General features: G+C 40.1%; 2 protein-coding genes and 1 long non-coding RNA gene across 6 annotated transcripts in view; 1 reads left to right on the forward strand and 2 right to left on the reverse strand.

Moving 5' to 3' along the window:
- LOC104951648 (uncharacterized) overlaps positions 1 to 11037 on the reverse strand; it is a 14021-nt gene extending 2984 nt beyond the window's left edge. Inside the window, exons 1-4 of the mRNA XM_010778357.1 lie at positions 10971 to 11037; positions 3407 to 3713; positions 2988 to 3080; positions 866 to 1058 (exon numbers count right to left, since the gene is read on the reverse strand). Of these exons, the coding sequence (XP_010776659.1) occupies positions 866 to 1058; positions 2988 to 3080; positions 3407 to 3713; positions 10971 to 11037 (660 nt within the window). The remainder of the gene's footprint in view (positions 1 to 865; positions 1059 to 2987; positions 3081 to 3406; positions 3714 to 10970) is intronic.
- Positions 5235 to 17872, reverse strand: LOC104951601 (ankyrin repeat and SAM domain-containing protein 6). Of its 4 annotated transcripts, none has more exons than XM_010778299.1 (19): positions 17259 to 17872; positions 16296 to 16514; positions 15965 to 16166; positions 15721 to 15871; positions 14961 to 15005; positions 14668 to 14872; positions 14447 to 14553; positions 13994 to 14145; positions 13659 to 13896; positions 13307 to 13356; positions 13011 to 13205; positions 12759 to 12921; positions 12461 to 12681; positions 12176 to 12368; positions 11842 to 11909; positions 11495 to 11611; positions 11235 to 11319; positions 11036 to 11100; positions 5235 to 5247 (listed from the first exon to the last, which is right to left on the reverse strand). In XM_010778299.1, the coding sequence occupies exons 1-18, from the start codon at positions 17585 to 17587 to the stop codon at positions 11051 to 11053; spliced, it is 2790 nt and encodes a 929-aa protein (XP_010776601.1). In that variant the 5' UTR covers positions 17588 to 17872; the 3' UTR covers positions 5235 to 5247; positions 11036 to 11050. The 4 variants fall into 4 exon arrangements, with proteins under 4 accessions (XP_010776601.1, XP_010776599.1, XP_010776600.1 ...); XM_010778297.1 differs by having other exon boundaries at positions 11223 to 11319; XM_010778298.1 differs by lacking the exon at positions 5235 to 5247 and having other exon boundaries at positions 9884 to 11100.
- A 289-nt stretch (positions 17873 to 18161) lies between these two features.
- LOC104951602 (uncharacterized) lies at positions 18162 to 19130 on the forward strand. The gene is made up of 5 exons (XR_799037.1): positions 18162 to 18176; positions 18526 to 18642; positions 18735 to 18797; positions 18872 to 18930; positions 19005 to 19130. It is a non-coding gene; the product is annotated as an uncharacterized lncRNA (long non-coding RNA).
- Positions 19131 to 19259: the final 129 nt, after the last annotated feature.

The raw sequence follows: 19259 nt of genomic DNA on the forward strand, positions 1-19259 counted from the left end.
AGAGTGCGTGATGTCACAGCTAGAGGGTATAGAAAATCTTGAAATTTGCCTTCATATATTTTTTTAAAACTGCCATAATTCCCAAACCCTACATTCCTGAGACATAATTTATCATGACAAACGTAGGAAAAGATCTCGTAGCTTGAAAAATGACAAATAATTAAGCAAAATAATAAAACAAAATGCCTCTTGAGGGCATGAAGTGACAAAAACGTTCAACATTCCTCCATTAAACCCCATTGTAATTTCAGGCTGATATTTCCTCACCGCGTCAGCCGCACACCTGTAGTTAAACTGCCAAAAAGGCCACATTATTAACCCGAAACTACACAAAATGAATTACACTTCAGATACTCAACTTCCTTGACATGCTTCACGTTTTGAAATTTCACAGATATCTGTTACGGTTCTTCCACAAAACGTTCACATGTAAGAGGTTTATCTCTCATTCAGAACAATGGAAACCTTTGATATCTGGACACCTCATTAGCTCAAATATAAACACCTGTGTAATGGAACACGATGATGTCATCACTCCCACTGACATGCTCAGAGCAGCAGACTTCAGATAGCAGTGTGCTAACAGTCCAGCCGTGAAGACATCTACGGGACAGTTTTGAGATTTCTTTAAATGTCGTTGCCATGAAACACGGTTTTCTCATAACTTCAGTGAAAATACTCCAAACAGCCCAGAACTTCACAGGTTTGGTAACCATCGTTACCAAACCTGTGAAGTTCTGGGCTGTTTGGAGTATTTTCACTGAAGTTATGAGAAAACCGTGTTTCATGGCAACGACATTTAAAGAAATCTCAAAACNCACACACACACACACACACACACACACACACACACACACACACACACTTTTTTCTTACCTTGGAAGAAACTCTTGACGCGGAGGTAGGACACTGCGAGGCGCAGCACGGACAGCTTGTCCAGCTTGGAGATGACATCCGGGGGGAAGGGCAGCAGGCTGGCCAGCCGGTCCAGCTCAGCGTTCAGCCTGTCTCTGTGCCGCTTGGACGGGTTGGTTTTCTCATTGGTAGAGGACTGCTTCCTGATGACGAGACAGACAGAGTGAAAAGAGATAGACGGGGTTAAATGGACGTGTGTTTGTATAGACATGTTTTCTTTCAAAGTCATGCATTCAGCTGTAAAATAAGAATAGTTACAGCTACATGGCTCCGACTAAGTCATGTGTTTAGTTGGGACATACTTGACTACACTGAGAAGCTCCAGGCAGTGCATGACAGCAGCACACAGGCAGGGACTAACTGCACTAGTTGGAGACGTGCTACAGTGAATGACAAAGTTACTTTAAATCTCATCCACTCGACATGACCATGGCTTTTTTTATTTAGTTTAAATGTATTATAATTATGAGTGATTTATATATTTCCTAATTGAAACTCTTATTTCAGCAAAAACAAACTCATATGCACTTAAAAGTGCAGCGATGTTTTACTCAAAAACTATTTTACTTGCACCAAACAAATGTATTTTAAATAAATTGTTTCCAAAAAGATAGCTGTCATTTTCGTGTAATATGTTTTCTCCTTAATCATGTTTTGTGTGGTTAAGAATGGCAAGCACTCCACCGACCCAAGAAGAGAGATATGATCAAATAAACCACATTCTGCAAGTCCCTAATTCTGCCCTGTATTTGCTTTTGAGTTCCCCAGTGCACAACGCACCACACTCATTTGTGTAACCACCAATGACAAGTCTTTTTAATTTGCAGTTAGATGTGTTTCTTCACAACACTAGTTAAAAGTGTCTTTACCCCTGCAGAAAACCTTTCAACTGAAATAAATCCCGTAGGCTGGTTAAATAAATGTATTGCGACAGCTTCAACTCTTGATATTAAAAGTACTATAAATATTTCAATGTCCTCCTCAGTGCTGCAGGGAAAGTAAAATGCTCCTTGGGCAAAGAGTTATGTGTATTTTAGTATGGGCTACGACAGAGTTACGGGCTGAACTTAGCATGATCCCATATGTAATGGTCAGCTCCAATTTCCACAGCTGACAGTTTCTGATCATCCCCAAAGCGAAAGAATACTTTACATGAAAACTTTGAAAAGTGCTGTATTCTGGTAAATATATAAATACATATTCTCCAGTCCCAATATTGGAAAACATACAAAGAAAAACCTATAACTATCAAGGTATAAGCTGATTATTCAGCCGAGTAACAACATAATTATTCATGATTAAACAAGGAAATGTAATTGATAACTGGAGGCACTTATAATTGAAATCCTATCTAATCGCACATTTAGCAGACTACAAATGTAAGTATTATGTATTATTTTGATGTGGCAAAGACTTTCTTTCAGCTATGCAGCAAAGGCAGCGCATTACATGGAAACTTTATAAATGCCACAGGCCTACTTAAATTACCACTTCCCCCCTCAAAAATTCTTATATAACTTAGATTCACTATTCATGACATCAGCTGACAAGATGGCCTAAAAACTGTTGTAACCTAAATTCAAAAGGATATGTACCTAAAACACTGCCAACCAAACACATGCCGTGACTTCTATGCCTGTGGGTAAAGAGGTGTAACATGCAAAGTAAAAGAATCAACAAAAACAACTATAATAATTAATAAAATAATAATTAGTGATCAAGAGGTTTGTTTTCCCCCATTTCTTATAAGATAGAAATCTGTAGCAAACATTAAGCTTACGTGCATAGCCGTATAATAAGAAATGCTATATTATTAATTAATATAATTTTTACAAAAACAATGCTATGATTATAGAATTGATCATTAATACTGGCAGTCAATACCAAATAAGGCAAATACCGTTATATTCACACCTAGTTGTTCCTCTAACTTCCTGATTCATTAGCTACTTTTAACATACGGTAGAGTGACGTTTTCCCTGCAGGTCAGCAGAAAAAGCACTAAACAGATGTGCAACCATGTGTAAGCAAACATTGACTTAAATGCAACTTATTCAAAAGAGCTTCTTAACTGTTTTTGGACGGGCTTCCTCCTCTTTCTGCCCGCATACATGCAGTCTCCCGGAGGGATCATGATCTTGCGCTCTGTGGAGGTAACAGGTGCGCTGCGGAGGAGACAGAAAAGACGTTAACTTAAATATGCCTGGTGCAAGAAACTTTACACATGCAAGTCATTCCAGATGAAATGGATCAAATCCCTGCTTGTAATACTAATTATGCTAACTATATGTCTTAATTAGTCAAATATGAGGCATCTGAGGTTAACGGTTCACAAATAATGGCCAGTAGTTACAAATGACAAAACACACAGGTGCAACTCATCCAATCAATCATTAGCAACGGAAGACATGCCGCGTCGTTTAAAATAAAGAATACAATAATATTGCTTTTTAAGACAAAAAAATTACATAAAAATAATAAAAGCACTGACCAAAAATCCCTGGGGATGTCAATTAATTCCAGTATAGTGATGGCTGTGGAGTCACATTCACTTAAAGTGCCGAAAAGAGATGCGTCTCCTTGGATGCACCGACTCGGTAATGCCAAATAAATCCAAAGGAAATAAAATAAATCGCAGAGGTCCTGTATGAGCTCCGAACTGATGTTTTCATCAGCTTTGCACTGCTCGGAGCAGATGTTGGCTGATGCTTTATACCCAATTGAGTCGCCTTCACTTCCTCGCGTTTCAGGTGGCGGATTCCTCTGAATGACATGTCGAGCTCTTCGCACGCAACTCTCTGCCTCACAAACAGAGCGCCAGCGCACACACTTTCGCACACACACACGCACGCGCACGCACACACGGGCTTAGTCCTGCTGCTTTCAAGTACTGTCCGCTTATGTGCATTTCGGTCTTTCAATATAGCTTTCCAGTTTCATGTACGTGTGTTGCAATTACGCTACTGTAATACTTAGTATAACAACAATAACTGCATACACATTGTATCATTGAAGCTTATATACGTTTTTGCATAATTGTATAAACAAAATTATGAATTTGCGCCTCCAAAAGCATGTTCTCTTTATTTTGTGGCCACATCATCTGTTTGGCTTACTAAAATATGTATATACGTCACCGAAAACGGTGTAGCCTATTAATGTGCTATATTGACTAAATAATGTGTATTTTTTTGTTAAGTTAAATTGAATTCTTGGTTGGTTTTTATATTTACGAGGAGCACATGAAAGTAGCAGTAGCCCAACCCGACCCGAGCGCAGCCGCGCGCCGCACACACACATTTTCGGAGCAGTGCGAGGGGAGGGATCACACGCGAAGGGCTGCAGAAGCACAAATCTCCAGATTCAGATCGAGGCTTTCCGCGGTCGACGGCAGTCAGGGACCTGAGAGACTTTTACAACCCTTTAGAAAACAAACAAACAGTTAAAAGCGAAACCTGCTATACTTGCATATAGGGTTATGGTGCGTTGGACGGGACCGGGCTTCTTTTTACCGACCAATTTATTCTGTGGACTTTTAAATTCAAGTTGGCTTTCTGGGACAGATTTGGCAGCTGCGTCAAGCAACTAACAACTAACTAACAACAAGTTTACACCGGAAATACACTAATGCCTTCAAAACAAAAGCATTAAGTTGTCACCGATCTAACCATAGATATATATTTGTTTATATATATCTATGGATCTAACTACATGATGTAGTTAATCTGTGGAGGAGTAAAATTGTATTTGTATAGTGTGCTGTTGCCGGTATAATTGTAGTGTTGATGGTGCCAATGTTGCACTTTGTCCTGTATATCATTTTCTTAATAAGAATTGGAACACATCCTCGATAGCGATATTGTTGTGTGTAGTTTTATTTTGGAATTCTAAACCGGAAATGCTATTGCAATCTGGTTGAAATCACTAAGTAATTCAATGTATGTTGAATATTGCAACGTAATGTAATTATTCATTGATCGATAAAGCGATTATACACGGTCTACGGTAAATAGAATGGAAGACGTCGTGTAAACTTGGCTTTATGGTATGCATCCGCAGACTTCCTCAAATGCATGTGGATTTACATGATGCAAAACAGTTTGTTCTTGCATCGGTTTACAACTATTTTAGTCATCAAAAAGGCTTATGTGGTTGCGATAAGCAATTAAATGCACTCATGCTTGAACTTTGGATAAATGTTGGATCCCATCTGGAAAAATGCCTGCAAGAAAAAAACCACTAGCAACAAATGATACTGACTTTTTGATACTGCTCTGGTTGTTATCAGAGAAAAAACACCAGGACAGGGTCCTTTCTCCATGCTTTGTGATTCTACAATTAAGATGTGTAATGTAGAAAAAGGAAGCATGGCATGTCAAATCAGGTGTTTTTAAAACATGTTTCAGAGCTTTTGAAAAAGGTTTAAAAAAAAATTCTGCTTGTAAAACGTTAACCTAATAAAGTATACCACTGTAATATTTTGTGTCTTGTCAAAGAATAAAATCCAAGAATAGTCTGAGAATAAATGCAAAGTATTTTTTAGTTTGTAAGACAGTCTACTGTACTGCATCCTAGTGTACACATTCAAGCACTACACACAATCAATACAACACAAATTGCTGTTGTGTATTTATGTGTATCATGCATGCATAAATAAATAAACACTTTTTGTCTTTAAATAAAGATGACATGGTAGAGGAGAACCAATTTGGTGACGTAGTGCCATATGTGATCAGCCATGCAACCAGAAATAGGCAACTATGCTTAAGGGTGGCAGTGGGTTTGATTCTATCTATGCATTTTACAAAAATGTCCTTATTGCCCAACAAAATTAATAAACTTTATGACATAATGAAGGCAAATACATATTGGCTGTTATACAGTATAATCTCTTGAGAGTACAGAAAAAAGAGACAAATAAAATATCCTTTACTTATAGTATTTCTTAAATATCTAGAAGGCTAGCACAAGAAAAGTGTAACATAATGGTCAATTCGTGAAGTTACTTTAAATTCAATTTTAAACATATCCTGCACTGCAGAAACACACATTAAGCAAATGCAATCTCTCGAAGACTTAATTTCTATTCAATCAAAAATACTTATAAAGATAGCAAGGGAGTCTATAGTAACATAGCCAATATGTGGTGCTTTTATGGGGCTCCATCTAAGATCATTTTCAGAAAAACTCATTGTATTAATGTATCCATCAGGGGTTGAAGAGGTCCTGAGGTCCTTTTAAGGCTGTCAGAGGCTGCCATTAAAGCCACTGGGGCCTTTAGTATCAATGCAAATCCACTGGCAACACTATCCAAGCTGCCTTCCAGATTAGCTCAGGCTTAAAGCTCCGCTAACACCGCAGGGACAGACCTTAGCACGCGACCCTGGGTGCCTGTGAGTGCATGTCTGTGTGTGTGTGCTTACAGCAGGTGTGTGTGGTTTGATACACATTTCAGAACAATGACCACGGAGCCAAGTAGGACTTCCTGAAAGCCATCTGCCAGCTGCAATAGTATGGCTTTCATTGATTATAATGTCTGTGTTAGCGTCACCAGGGGATTTCAGGAGGCGTGCAGAGCAGGGACATGACAAGTCTGATTCTAATGGACATTCATAATGGATGGGATGGTCGATATCAGAAAAACAAACCAAAAACATAATTAACATGTAACACTAAATACAGTGGAATTTAAGTTGTTGGTCCAAATGTTGTCAATTTTAACAACGATGCGGATATATGTGATGAACCATAGATGACCCTGAAATCAGAAAACGCTGTTGCAAAGTAGGAATTGTGTTGTCAGGATTTGTGGAGTATAATCCATGAAAGCAGATAATGTTTAATGGACATGACCAGTTGAAGAGGTCCGGCTAGGTCAAACAGGATGCATGTTCTGAGCCTTACAGTGCAGAAACACTCCAGCAACTAATTTGGAATCCATTTGCTTTCACAAATTCTGGAACAAACCCTAACCCTGATGTGTTTAATACCACATTTGAACAGATTGAAGGTTTTATAAGGACAAGGAATAGATCTGCCTTGATCGCATAAGACCATGAGACTGAAATCCAGGACAAAATTAGACAATGAACTGAAAGGCACTGAGTGAACTGCATGACATGACAGAATATAACTACAAAACAGAGAAAATTCACAATTCTGAGATACTTAAAGCAGTCATTACAGATTGTTAGGGATCCAAAAGACTGCTCTTATCTTCAAGACAATTCTAAGATTCAAATATGCTCTGTACGATTGGAAAAAAGGTGTTAATCAAAACTATATGTGAGATTTTTGAGTCAAGCAAAATGGTCAGAAAAATCACTTAATTTATCTTGCTGATCTAATTTGTTATGTAAAGACAGGCATATACAGGATTTATTCATCCCAATATCAACAATAGTGCAGCTATATTACAGTGTTTTTTTATCTCCAAATCAGTTTTTCCCTCGCTACAGACAAGGCATATCCCCAAATCCCCAAATGGAGCCAAATGCTACAAAATACAGGACACTTCAAACTGGTGCTTTCCTGCCACGTCTCCCCGCGTCCAGGGCTGCCGATTCGTTTGAGAGGGGAAATTGTGTTTCAGTTTTTGTGGGGATAATCTTTGGTTGATATATTTGGATTTGAGTATTTCGGAGGTCATTTTATGTTCAGCACCAGGGTCAGAGGGAGGTTGAGGTTTATTATTATGTCACTGCAACATCCTGTTTTAGTGAATCCATTTGTATCTGTGTGAGATTGTGAAGTACACACCAAAATAAAGGGGGGCAGAGATACAGGGAAAGGGGCAAAGTGTTGTGTAACAGAGGATTCTGGGAAATCCGAATTAGTAAATGTTGCTAGAATGAACGCTGACAGTCAGCAATATTTTTTAGATAAACAATAGATGTGCATGCTGTTTATTAAATGCACTTGTAGCCTTAATTAACAATAGCTAACACTTGTACAGTTTGAGTGACTTGTTAGAGCCGACAGGTCCCAACCTAAAATATGAGAGTTCACTGTGCACAGAGAAAGCTCCAGAGGGCTCTATCCTGCCCCCAACTAAATCAGAGTCTGAGTGACCAAGCATCATGACACACACACACACACACACACACACACACACACACACACACACACACACACACACACACACACACACACACACACAGTAGTAAAGCCATTGCCCTGGGTGATGCACATACAAAAACCGCACAGGCTTGTACAGCCAGAGGCCACAAAGTGAATTTCATTGTAATGACGTCCAAGCTTTTAGGGAAGATTCCCAAATGACAGGATACTACTCCATGTTGGGCAACGGAGTCCCAAACACCTGCACACACACCTGTGGGAGGACAGTACCATCACAACTCATTGGGTTTAAGATTTTTCAATTTATCTTGCATTTCTTTTAACAGGTAGATTAGAGTAGATTTGAACATGTAAATTATTGAGCTGACCATAGTTCAATTATCTTAAAATAGACTTTTGCAGCACATTTGCATGCGTGAATCTTCAAAGCTTCCTTAAATCTTGACAGTATTGTATATTTTCTTACACATGTACAATATACCGGTAAGGTTTAGTTTAGTCTATCCTTAGTGTGTCCTTTTAGAAGTACAATATGTACTGTGACAGGCAATGAAGATCGGAAAACTGGCCCTTAATGAAAAAGTATCTCTTCTGGAGATCTTAACTCAGGGTTCTTCAGTCAGCCGTTTTTACCACAGACAGGTCCATTTTCAGCTGATGAGGCAGATATCTTGGCTAAGACTGTCGGAATCTTACCAGTAGCAGAAGAGTTACAAATAGAGTTTTAAAGAAAATAATTTACAAAATCAAAGAAATGGTGAGTATTTACATTTGTGACTTCTTTAAGGGAGCCATGATCTGTATATGTTGTTAATTTAACTACTGCATGACTACTGTTTTGACAATATTATTAAATGGTATTAGAATCCAATCAAAACCATATGTGAATCAATTCAATTGGGAGGAAATTGAATGAGTCACTCCATTTGCTGCCCACATGCCACAGCAATGTTGATATATTCCAAATGTATTTCTCTCCTGCTTTTTTGTACAGCTAACATATGACTGTACATCTGAACACTCAATCTGCCACAGCCCCGGAGAGGAAAGCTTTTCTACATTGAGTGATGCTTTTCATTAAACTCTACAGGAACCACGTCTGTCGGGCCAGTCTTTATCCAGGTCATCACAAATTATTTCGACAACCCCAGTGTCACTATTTGGTCATGTGTTGGGGTCGGGCTGTGTTTAATCAAGGAGTTCTAATTTAAAACACATTCGCTTAGCTGATCTTGCTCACAGTGTCTAATGAAAACTTAACTTAACTAACTTCACTTGGATATTTGAGCTTCACTTTTGAACATAAACCTTAGTGTAAAACATAAATGTACAAGCAGGATTTTGTAACATAAGGTTTGGAAGCAATTCATGATCCAGAATTGGACTTGGACAAGTATGATGAGTGTCCAATGCAGATACAAAGAGAACTGATTGTTCAGGTATCCAGCAGATTGCCTTTCAAAAAAAAAATTATATTTATAAACTGGGAAGGGAATTGAAAAAAAAGTTCAATAATAATAGAACCATGCCAGACCTTATTGAAATATTTGAAGCAGAGTATTTGTATGCTTCTTAAACTTCTCTGGAAAAGATCTCTTAGTTTCAGTAGTAGAACACTTTTCTTTTTTACATTGGTTACAGTGGTTTTAACGAGAACCTAAAAGAGAAAATTACAGCATAATGGTAAATGCTAAAACATAGCTTTTCACAAAAGTAGAAGAATCACAAGGTGAGTAAAATCACTTAGACATTCAAGTACAAATGAGCAAGGACGCATTTTAGGGAGCTTAACATAACCATCACACATGAATAGAAGGTCACTGCCACCTTGTGGAACCTGGTTTCCAACTATTAAACCCAAACACCAATAAATAGAGTTTATATTCAGTTTATTTTTGTTCTGGAGCATTTCACAGATTTCATTCCTGTTTTTAATGATTCAATTCAGCATCCAGATTCTTCTTTGAAAGCGTTTACTCACCTTTCCACAGGCTCAGAACGATACTAAACAGGATATGATATCGGTTTCATCTCATATTGATCCGACCCATGTGAACACAAACCATGGTGGATTTAAATCTTGGATTTTAAGTACCGAATATTTTGGAATGATGTAGTGCTTCGTAAGGACGGAGCCAGATGCAAAAACATAGAACAGGCTCAGTGGAAACTTTTGCACAATGCCTGTCTTTAAATCTTAATGTATACTGCTCATAAAACAATCCCCAAATGGGTTTTTGCCAATGTCCTCTCATTCTAAGTCAAATAAAACCTTGAACAGTAAAAAAAAAAAAAACCTTATGCATCATCATAATGTTTATTTAACTACTAAATAAAAATCCTCTTTTTTTACATAGTGGTCTATAAGGCAAGGCACGTTTATTTATATAGCACCTTTCAACACAAGGCAATTCAAAGTGCTTTACAAAAATGAAAGACATTAAGAGCATTAAGAAACATATTATAAAATGAAGACATAAACACACTAATAAAAACTGTCCCAGAGAATGGATGACTATAATAAACCTTTGCTTATCCCTTTTTTCCCTCACTTCATATTCTTTTCTCATCAGTGCACCTTTTAAGTCTCAATCACAGTATCACTAATACAGTACCTGTAGGTATTTGTTATACTCATAATCTGTCTCTTTCTTTCTCCTGACTTACCTTTCCGTTTTAACAATACATAGGCTGTGTCTCTCACATTTGTTCGGATACTCTCTACTCTCAAACCCCTTTGCGTAACCCTTTTCGCTGCATTAGCAGTAGATTTTGCGACATTTGTGCGTTGCAAATTATTCTGCTTTGGACTCAACCAGCCCTGTCATACCTTTCCTGCTTTAGGATCCATAAGAGGAATTATTTAATGGGATTGATCCTATAAGCAGGGTCAGGGTCTTGTTGGTTGTTTTGCTGCAGCATTCCATTGCACGAGTAGTCTGGGACACGTCCAGAAGACTCCATTTAAGTCGTACCTTGGCTGTAGGTTGCCAGCATTTTAGTCTTATTCCAAGTACCTTTGATGTACTTCCTGTTGCACATCTGGGCTGCTAGGCTACCTTTTGTTGGAGGAACGAACCTGGTGTCTCATCCAACCTGTTGGTGCTAGGGAAAAAAGAAAAGAAATCAGATAAAGTGGTAGGGAGACAGATTATGATGTTGTCTTTGCATGTTTACGTGCTCAAATTTCTCCACTGGATTTGATAGCTTAGTTTTTTGACACTCACAGCGTGATTCACCTGGTTGTCTTGTGTTACTGGCGCTGCTACCAAAGGAAGACTGGAAGTTATGGATGGTCTCTTGAAGGATCTGCCTTTCACGGCCCTGATGACAACCAACAGCAGTATTAGAACAAGTTAACATTCTCAGGCAAAGATGATACTAATCCTGTACTTATTCAAAGCATTTCTGTCTATTTCTGCTGTCAATAGTTAGATTACAGAGATGAATGGAAACAAAGTTTTCCTGGAGAGAAAACGTTTTTTTCAAAGGTATGCACCTTCCCAGCATTGAGCTCTGATATGGCAGCCAAGATCTGTTGTCGGGGTCCGTCTGTTTTAATACCCAGCTCCCTCAGGTCTCCATCTGTTAGAGTCAGGAATGCCTCCATGTCCACCTAAAAGACGAGAAAAAAACACTGTATGAACCATGTGCAATAAATTAGATATCTACAACTTTCACCTCAATATGAGGGCAAAACTGTTCAGTCCATGCATTCCTTTCAAAAAACGATGTTATGGGAAAGTCGGTCCATTTGCTTTGAGAACAGAACAATCAAAATCGAAAGAAAGAGACAGACTTCATATCTGAAGGAAAAATGTGTTGGAATTCAATTTTGACAAATACCTCCTGTTCCTCAAATATGGGCTGGTATTTCTCCAGGGACAGTTTCTTCAAAATACCCGACAACTCGTCTGGAAAAGGCAAGAACATTAAAAAAAAAAAACTCATGTGTGTTCATTATTATATGTCAAGATCTAATGAGCACAAAGTGGCCCATCATAAGTGATCAAGAATGAGTTACCAACAACTAATTACTGCATAAATAATAAAAGCAATCAATGCTTATGCACATAAATGAACATTGGTTTCTGCTTTCCCTTAAACATCAGCCTACTTGCTAAATAAGTGTGGAATGAATGCTTGGCCAAACATGTTGCAAACAGAACGATGGTATCACCTTCATCCGTTATGGTTCCACTGCTCGAGCCACCACTGCTCTTGGAGCGAGGATGGGAGGAGGCTGAGGACAGAGAATCTCCCGGCCCGCTGGGGGGCTTTGGCGTTTGGGAGGGAGACGGAGTCAGAGTGGGCGACGTGCTCTTGGATGTGGAGGAGTTACCAGACTGAGGTCTCTTCTTTAAATCCATCTTCTACAAAGGAGAAGGGTGGATTCACTGACACTATAGAATACACTTTTTAAACACTTTTTTGACACCGTTATGACAGAAGAGAACACACAGACCCTTCTGGAGTGGATGTCAGGAGCAACCAGGCTTTGGTGGGAGTGGATTTCAGGGAGGCTGATATCAGGCAGCGGCAGGCGGTCAGCTGGGGGGGGCACTGAGGGTTGGCTGTGGGTCTGGCTGGGCAGCTTTTCTGGAGCTTGTGCCTTCACATCTATCAGGCCCGCTGCTCGCTTCCTTTGGGCTGCTATCTGGGAGAGAACACTGTCTGCGCTGCCCCCTGGTGGACAAAAGAGTACGTTACCAAGTGGCTAGAGTTAACTAAGTGTCACCGTATGTTTATTAATTTGTGTAAACCTGAACGGTTGTGCGAGTCCCGGTTGATTCCTGCCACTCCATTGGAGCCTCCTGAAGAGTGGGGGGAGTGATAGTGACCAGAGTTTGAAGGAGAGGATGAGGAAGGGCCTTTAGGGATGCTGGGAAACTTTATGGACCTGCTAACCACACGACTGATAGAAGTCTGAGAGGAGAATATAGGAAAAAAGACATGTGAATGACATCAAACATGGTTTTATACAAGCACCAGTCCTCTGACACACAAACACTCACAATATCTGAGTTTCCACTGCTGTTCAGCTTCCTCTGGGGGGGCATGGGCAGGCGGGGTGTTTCGCTCTTCCCCTCCCCGAGGAGACGCGAGCGGTCAGAGTTCCACGGTTCAAAGTTGGACGGAGGCAGGAAGGGAGGGATCACCGCTTTGAGTTTGTCATTGGGCAGACGGGTTAAGGGCGCACCACTCCTGAGCTAGAGGGCATAGAAAACATTGTTTAATAATCCAGTAACGCTCTTGGTCTAGGTAGGGTCATTTAATCACAACAAGCTTAAATCAAATCCAACCCTCCTACCATTGTGGTTATTAGAAAGTCCTCCTTTTCTGAGTTTGCCCTGCCAAGACCTGAAAAGGGAACAATGAATTACATTTACACATTTGACCTCCTTGTCTTTTGATATACAACGACTGTATGAGATCTTTACGAATTCAAGGATCAACATGAAGATATGCTGTCACTCCCCACCCGTGAAAAATAATGCCAACATTTAAAAAGCAGCAGATCACTCTGGAGCTACACAAGGCACAAATAGACTTGATGTGTGAAATTGGTAGAGTTCCCCTGATAATCTAAACATCTGATTTGTTACAGACTACAGTAATTAGCTCTAAAACGGATGAAGAATTCATATTATTCTCTGTCTCACCAGAATCTTTGCTCTTGACAGCCCAAGCAGTGTTGTTGTCGTTCCCCCCCATGGCAGAAGTTGATGCCAGCGCCCCATTAGACACAGCAGCCTGCTTCCTATCCGCCTTCATTGTGGCATCCAATGAAGCTTCAGCATCGTCTGGAAATGGAGCCAGTCGGTTGGACGAAAGACTGTGCCTCAGGGTGTGAGTCAACTTAAGCCGACGGAACCGATTGGACATCCGGCTCCACCAGGACTGGAAGGAAGTCCGACATGTTAATGTGATTTTTAGTTTAATATAATTGATCAGTGTTAGATCGTTTGGATTTGTATTCATAGGACTTGTCTTTTACCTTTAAGCCTCCCTTCTCGTCAGGTGGCACAGGGGCGTTATTGAGGGACTGTCGGCTTTTGGAGCGAGTTATTAATGCTTTGCCACGGTGTTTCGACTTGTCCTTGTCTACTTGCATACAAACTGATGCTAACAGACGCACCAACTCCGTATCTAAAAATATCCAAAATAGGAAGAGAGAAAATAAATAAGGATTCACTGAGTAAAACAATTTTTTTTAATAACAAGTACCTCCACACTATGTCCTAACTAAACATTCTTAAGATTACTTGATAAAAGAGAGAAATACCTGCTATTATCTTTTCAAATGGGTTCTGCTGTTTTCACAAATGGTGGATTTATGATTTTGTTAGTTCTGCTATTTATAACGTTTTATTTGGAAGGAAAGTGTTTTTAAACAAGAGCACATTTTCTCAAAGAGGTGTTAGAGTAAAGTGATAAAAGTGGGGGGTACCTGGGTCGTTCAGCAACATGACCAAATCAAAAGCTGTGTATCCATTCTTAGCTCGGAGGTTGACATCAGCCCCTTGACTCAACAGGTACTTGACAATGTCTTTATTACTGAAAGGAGGAGGGAGACAGAGAACACAAAAGAAGAGTGGGAAAGTAGGATAAGGTCAGCAATCATAAAAAAATTACCTTTGATCAATTTACCTACAATTATTTCCTTCTTACCCATGATAGGTGGCCTGCATTAAAGCGGTCCACCCATGGACACCATCTTGTTTGTCTATGTCGGCCTTCTTATCCACCATCAGCTGCACCACCTCTAGCTGACCACTCACTGCCGCGATCATGAGAGGCGACGCTCCCTCCTGATTGGATGAGTTCACCTGAGTAGGATCCTCCTCCAAGATCTCCTTGACCAGCTGTGAATTTCCTGAGTAAAGAAACACACATGTTTTACTACAAATCCTACTTTAATGTGTTTAGTTTTGATAAATCTTTGAATGTTCGATTTAACTCACCCAACTTGAGAGCACTGAACACATCTGGTCTTCTTCTCTCATCGTCTGTGGAGAAAGTCAGTGATATACTGAAACAACAGTTCTACTTGGCCTGACTCCACATAGCTCAGCATCATCTGTGTGTAAGTGTGTGTGAGGAGGGTTATGTAAATAAATATTAATCACTGCTGAGCTCCCCACTCACAAGTGTACTTTAAAAACAGAGAAAGAAGAAACACATTACACTTAAAGATATATTTAAAACACGCTGTAAAAGGAAAATGTTCAGTGCTGCCACGATTGTTTAATACATTTAGGGTAAAACCACTAAATTATGCTTTACCTATAATTTGTAGCTCTGCCAATGGCACTGCTTTTACATTAAAGTATGAGCCAGATTTATCGTTATTGATTGGTAGCTTACATGAAAGTGTCAAACAGTGTAGCCAGAAGTGAGCTCAGGTTAATGTTTAGTTTCAGAAGGACATATCATATGCAATGACCTTTAAAATCAAAATAAAAGGCTCGTATGTAGAAAAGAAAACTGAGCTAAGAGCTGCCGGTGAGAAGAGCTATTGAACATCAAAGAGGCTGACAGCTGCCATTGTTCGCACATCAGTGATAATTGCATTGCAAAACAGTAACACACAGAGAGGTTGCCATTTGTAGATACAGGTTGAAAAAGAGACAGATTTAAATTCTCTATTAAACTTAATAAAAACACAAAAATAAGTTCCAAGAATTCAACTCATTTTCAGACTATCTGGGAAGGAAGCCTTACCTGTCTGTGGTCGCACAGTGGTGATGGAGTCCAGATAAGCCTTGATGTCCCTCTGTTTAAGCTGCATGGCTAGTTCAAAGGCCGTGTTGGACAGAACATTGATCCTGTCTGGGTCCGCTCCTCGCTCCACCAGCTGCTGAGCCACAGCCACCTACGAAACACACCCACTTTATTCATCAAGATATTCCAAAGATACACATCACACACAATCCGTCCATCTGGTTTATCTATCCATAGAACCCACTTTCCCGCTGAGGGTGGCCACCATCAGTGGTCCCCAGCCAGTGGTCTTCTGAGAAAAGTTGACATCAGAGCCCCATTCTAGCAGCAGGCGCACCGTGGCCTCGTGGCCATGCTGAGACGCGACCATCAAGGCTATGATGTCCATGAATTCTCTACCGCCACCGTCTCCTAGACAGCTTTCACTTCCTCCAAAACCGTTCCCACTGTAAAAGAGAAAGCCACATTAGTTTGGAAGAAACTGATAAACAAAAGTTGAAGACTACACATTTAAAAAAGAAAAGGTAATCTAAATGTAGTTTTGTTTTAGTTTGTCTGGCATAAACAGTCCCTACCTGCAGCTGTTGTTGTTGTTGCCGTTGGATACTGCCTCTGCAGCAATAGCAAGATGATCGTAGTCATCAGCGTAGGCCCCGCTCTCCAGGAGTAGCTTGACTACATGCGTGTGTCCCCCACGAGCGGCCATAGTCAGAACACTTGCACCGAGCCGGTTCCGTCCGTTAATCTCTGCCCCGTTCTCCAACAGGATGTGGGCAACAGTCAGGTGACCAAACCTGGGTGGAGAATAAGGGACAGAGAATAAGAAATGCGGTTTAAGTAAACATTTCTTCCTAGCTTAAGAATCAACTCTCAGGAAGTTGACAAGGCACAGTCCTACTTTCATTGTGACAATTAAGTTATGTCACAATTTTGAAAGGAAATGTGAGCATCTTATAGATTGGCACACACACGTGAGAACTCTACATAGACAGCTAGACAGATGTTGTTCATCAGACCGTTGCTGTGTGACCCATTGGAGCAGACACATGCAATTTTTGCATAATAACAATGCTAGTAGATATGAATTATCTATCCCTTTTTAATCCAATCTCAGGGTCTTTACTAAATGGTGTTTCTTGTGTGTGTACTTAACTGTACACTTGGCACTATGATGAAAAAATTAGTAAAGATATGAACACGAGTTGGCATCAGACACCAAAATGCACCAAGAAAAGGGCTAAAAACATTCAAATTCAACTGAATGATTAGAATAAAGCTTTATTTAATTGTAAAAAGAAGATAGTAAGCACATGATGCTCCGCCAAACTCCATGCAACCAAAAAAAAGGAAGAAATGTGGCCGTTTCTAGTTGACAAATTAAAGAGTGGCTCCTGACAATGTCTTCACTGTATTGTGAAGTTTTTACCAACACCAGCATGACATGACAAACTTAAGATCACCAGAGTTTTAATGAAGGTTGGTGAGTCCTTCTCCTATGTCTTTAGAACAGTGTAATGAACTTCAGCCCGCAGCCCCACCTAGCAGCCTGCATCAGCGGGGTCCAGCCGTAGTTGTTGCGGCTATCCACCGATGCCCCCTTTCGTAGCAAAAACCGGACCAGGTTCTCATGACCGCTGGCTGAGGCAAACTGTAGGGCGGTGTTCCCCTCCTCGTCCGTAGAGTCCACCGGTACCAGAGACAACATGTCCACGGTATTGCACTCCGACCCCACTTCTGACCGCAGCCTGCTCTGCCTCCCGGAGTCTTTTGGGGCTCCGGGCTCCAGGATACCTCGGGCTGTTTCATAGTCCCCCTCGTCGCACGCACGGAAGAGCAGCAGCGAATTAGCGGGGACACCGAAATTCATCTTCTAATTTAAAGTGTGTCTCCGTTCCCATTCCACTCCAGTTAGTTGCATCGACGGTAACGGTCTATAACTTTTCGTCGGTCATTTGGCGGCGGCCTATGATTGGAAATCATGACGCAAGGCAAAATAAAGTTTAGACGTCGTGACAATTACTACCCTTCTTTTTCACGAAAACTAGAACCACACAACCATCTTTACGATAAAAACACTTTCGTCCTTACTTAACGGGTTTCAACAAAACAACTTGTGGCAATTATCCCCAGTTCCGTTATTTGTTTAACCGACACACTTGACTTCCGCTTTTATCTTTCAAAATAACATCCTAAGAACAGTCAATCACGTGTTCTTTATACAATGCCAGGAATTCAATATTCATAACGTAGGCTACACTCATGTCATTAATACAAGCTTTTCAATGTTTTAAATGCTATTATTGCTTCTCATACGTGGATCAAGTTTGAATGTAGCCAAGTTAGTAAACAGGATAATATAGTTGTTTTATTTTTTTACATTTCTACCGGATGTAAGTGTCTGCCTCTCTTGGGACAGTGCAAACGAAATCTCCTTTACCCAAGCATAGACTGTAAAGGTAAGGCTTTCCATCAAAGACCACAAAAAATAAAGTAATGAATGAATGCTGCTTCAAACAAACAGCATCTAATATGTAATGGAATTTAATTGAGTGTAGTCTGTCATTCCGGATGCATTATATACAAATTAAAACAAAGACAATTCAACAACTAATACATTTTTTGAACACTTAGTATTTTTTATTCTTTAGCCGCACTTGCAAACATATAATATATAAATGTAGGTTGCTCCCGGCCGACACAATTGTGTCTTTTCAATGTTTTATTCATGATTCATACAATGTATTGTCAATGAAAGGTTGCTGGACCTTTTCACATTGAACACACCTCAGGTGTCCTTGTTGACAGGTGTTCCCACTTAAACAGTAATTAACACAGCCTTGAGGATCCTTTAAAAGAAGCTTCTTTGGATTCTGAAGACATTGTGGAAAGCTGCTTGTTGGAGACGCTTGTTGCAGTTAGCAGGTATTAACGGTGGTTTGGGTGTTTCATTTTTTTTATTTGTACTTTTTGCTAAATTGTTAATATAACCACTTTTGTCTATGCTTTACCTACAGTTGCTTGAAGAAATCACACAGCATACATATCCTGAATGTACCTGGATCTCTAACTAAAATCATGTAAGTAGACAACTGACTTGTAGCTTATTGATTGGTAAGATTTAAACCTAATCTAAAATGAAATCTCTCTGCAGGATGTTGTGGATTTCCTGCATGCTTATTGGCTACATAACCTGTCGTCCTATACAACAAGGTGAGACGATATTGCCTTAAGATTTTTACAATAAAATAGAGTAAAGTGCTAACATGTTTTTCCTTTTGAAACAGAAAATGCTGCTCCACGCTTCATGCATTGGCCACCCCCTTCTAGCGATCGGTATTGGGGAAGAAGGGCCAGTTCTGACCCGGGCAGCAGCTCCTATCTACCAACCAGTGTACCGCTACCGAGATCTACAAAGCTCCGCAACTTCCTGCTTGTCGCGGAGAGGCAGTTTCCAGTGCTGGCCTGGCAATGGTAGCATGGCTCCAGATGTCGTACCGCAGGCGCCTAACATGGCCGTGTGGTTAAAGCATGATATGCTA

The sequence above is a fragment of the Notothenia coriiceps genome, unplaced genomic scaffold (assembly GCF_000735185.1).
Source record: "Notothenia coriiceps isolate Sejong01 unplaced genomic scaffold, NC01 NC01_scaffold00019000, whole genome shotgun sequence".
Lineage (NCBI taxonomy): Eukaryota > Metazoa > Chordata > Actinopteri > Perciformes > Nototheniidae > Notothenia > Notothenia coriiceps.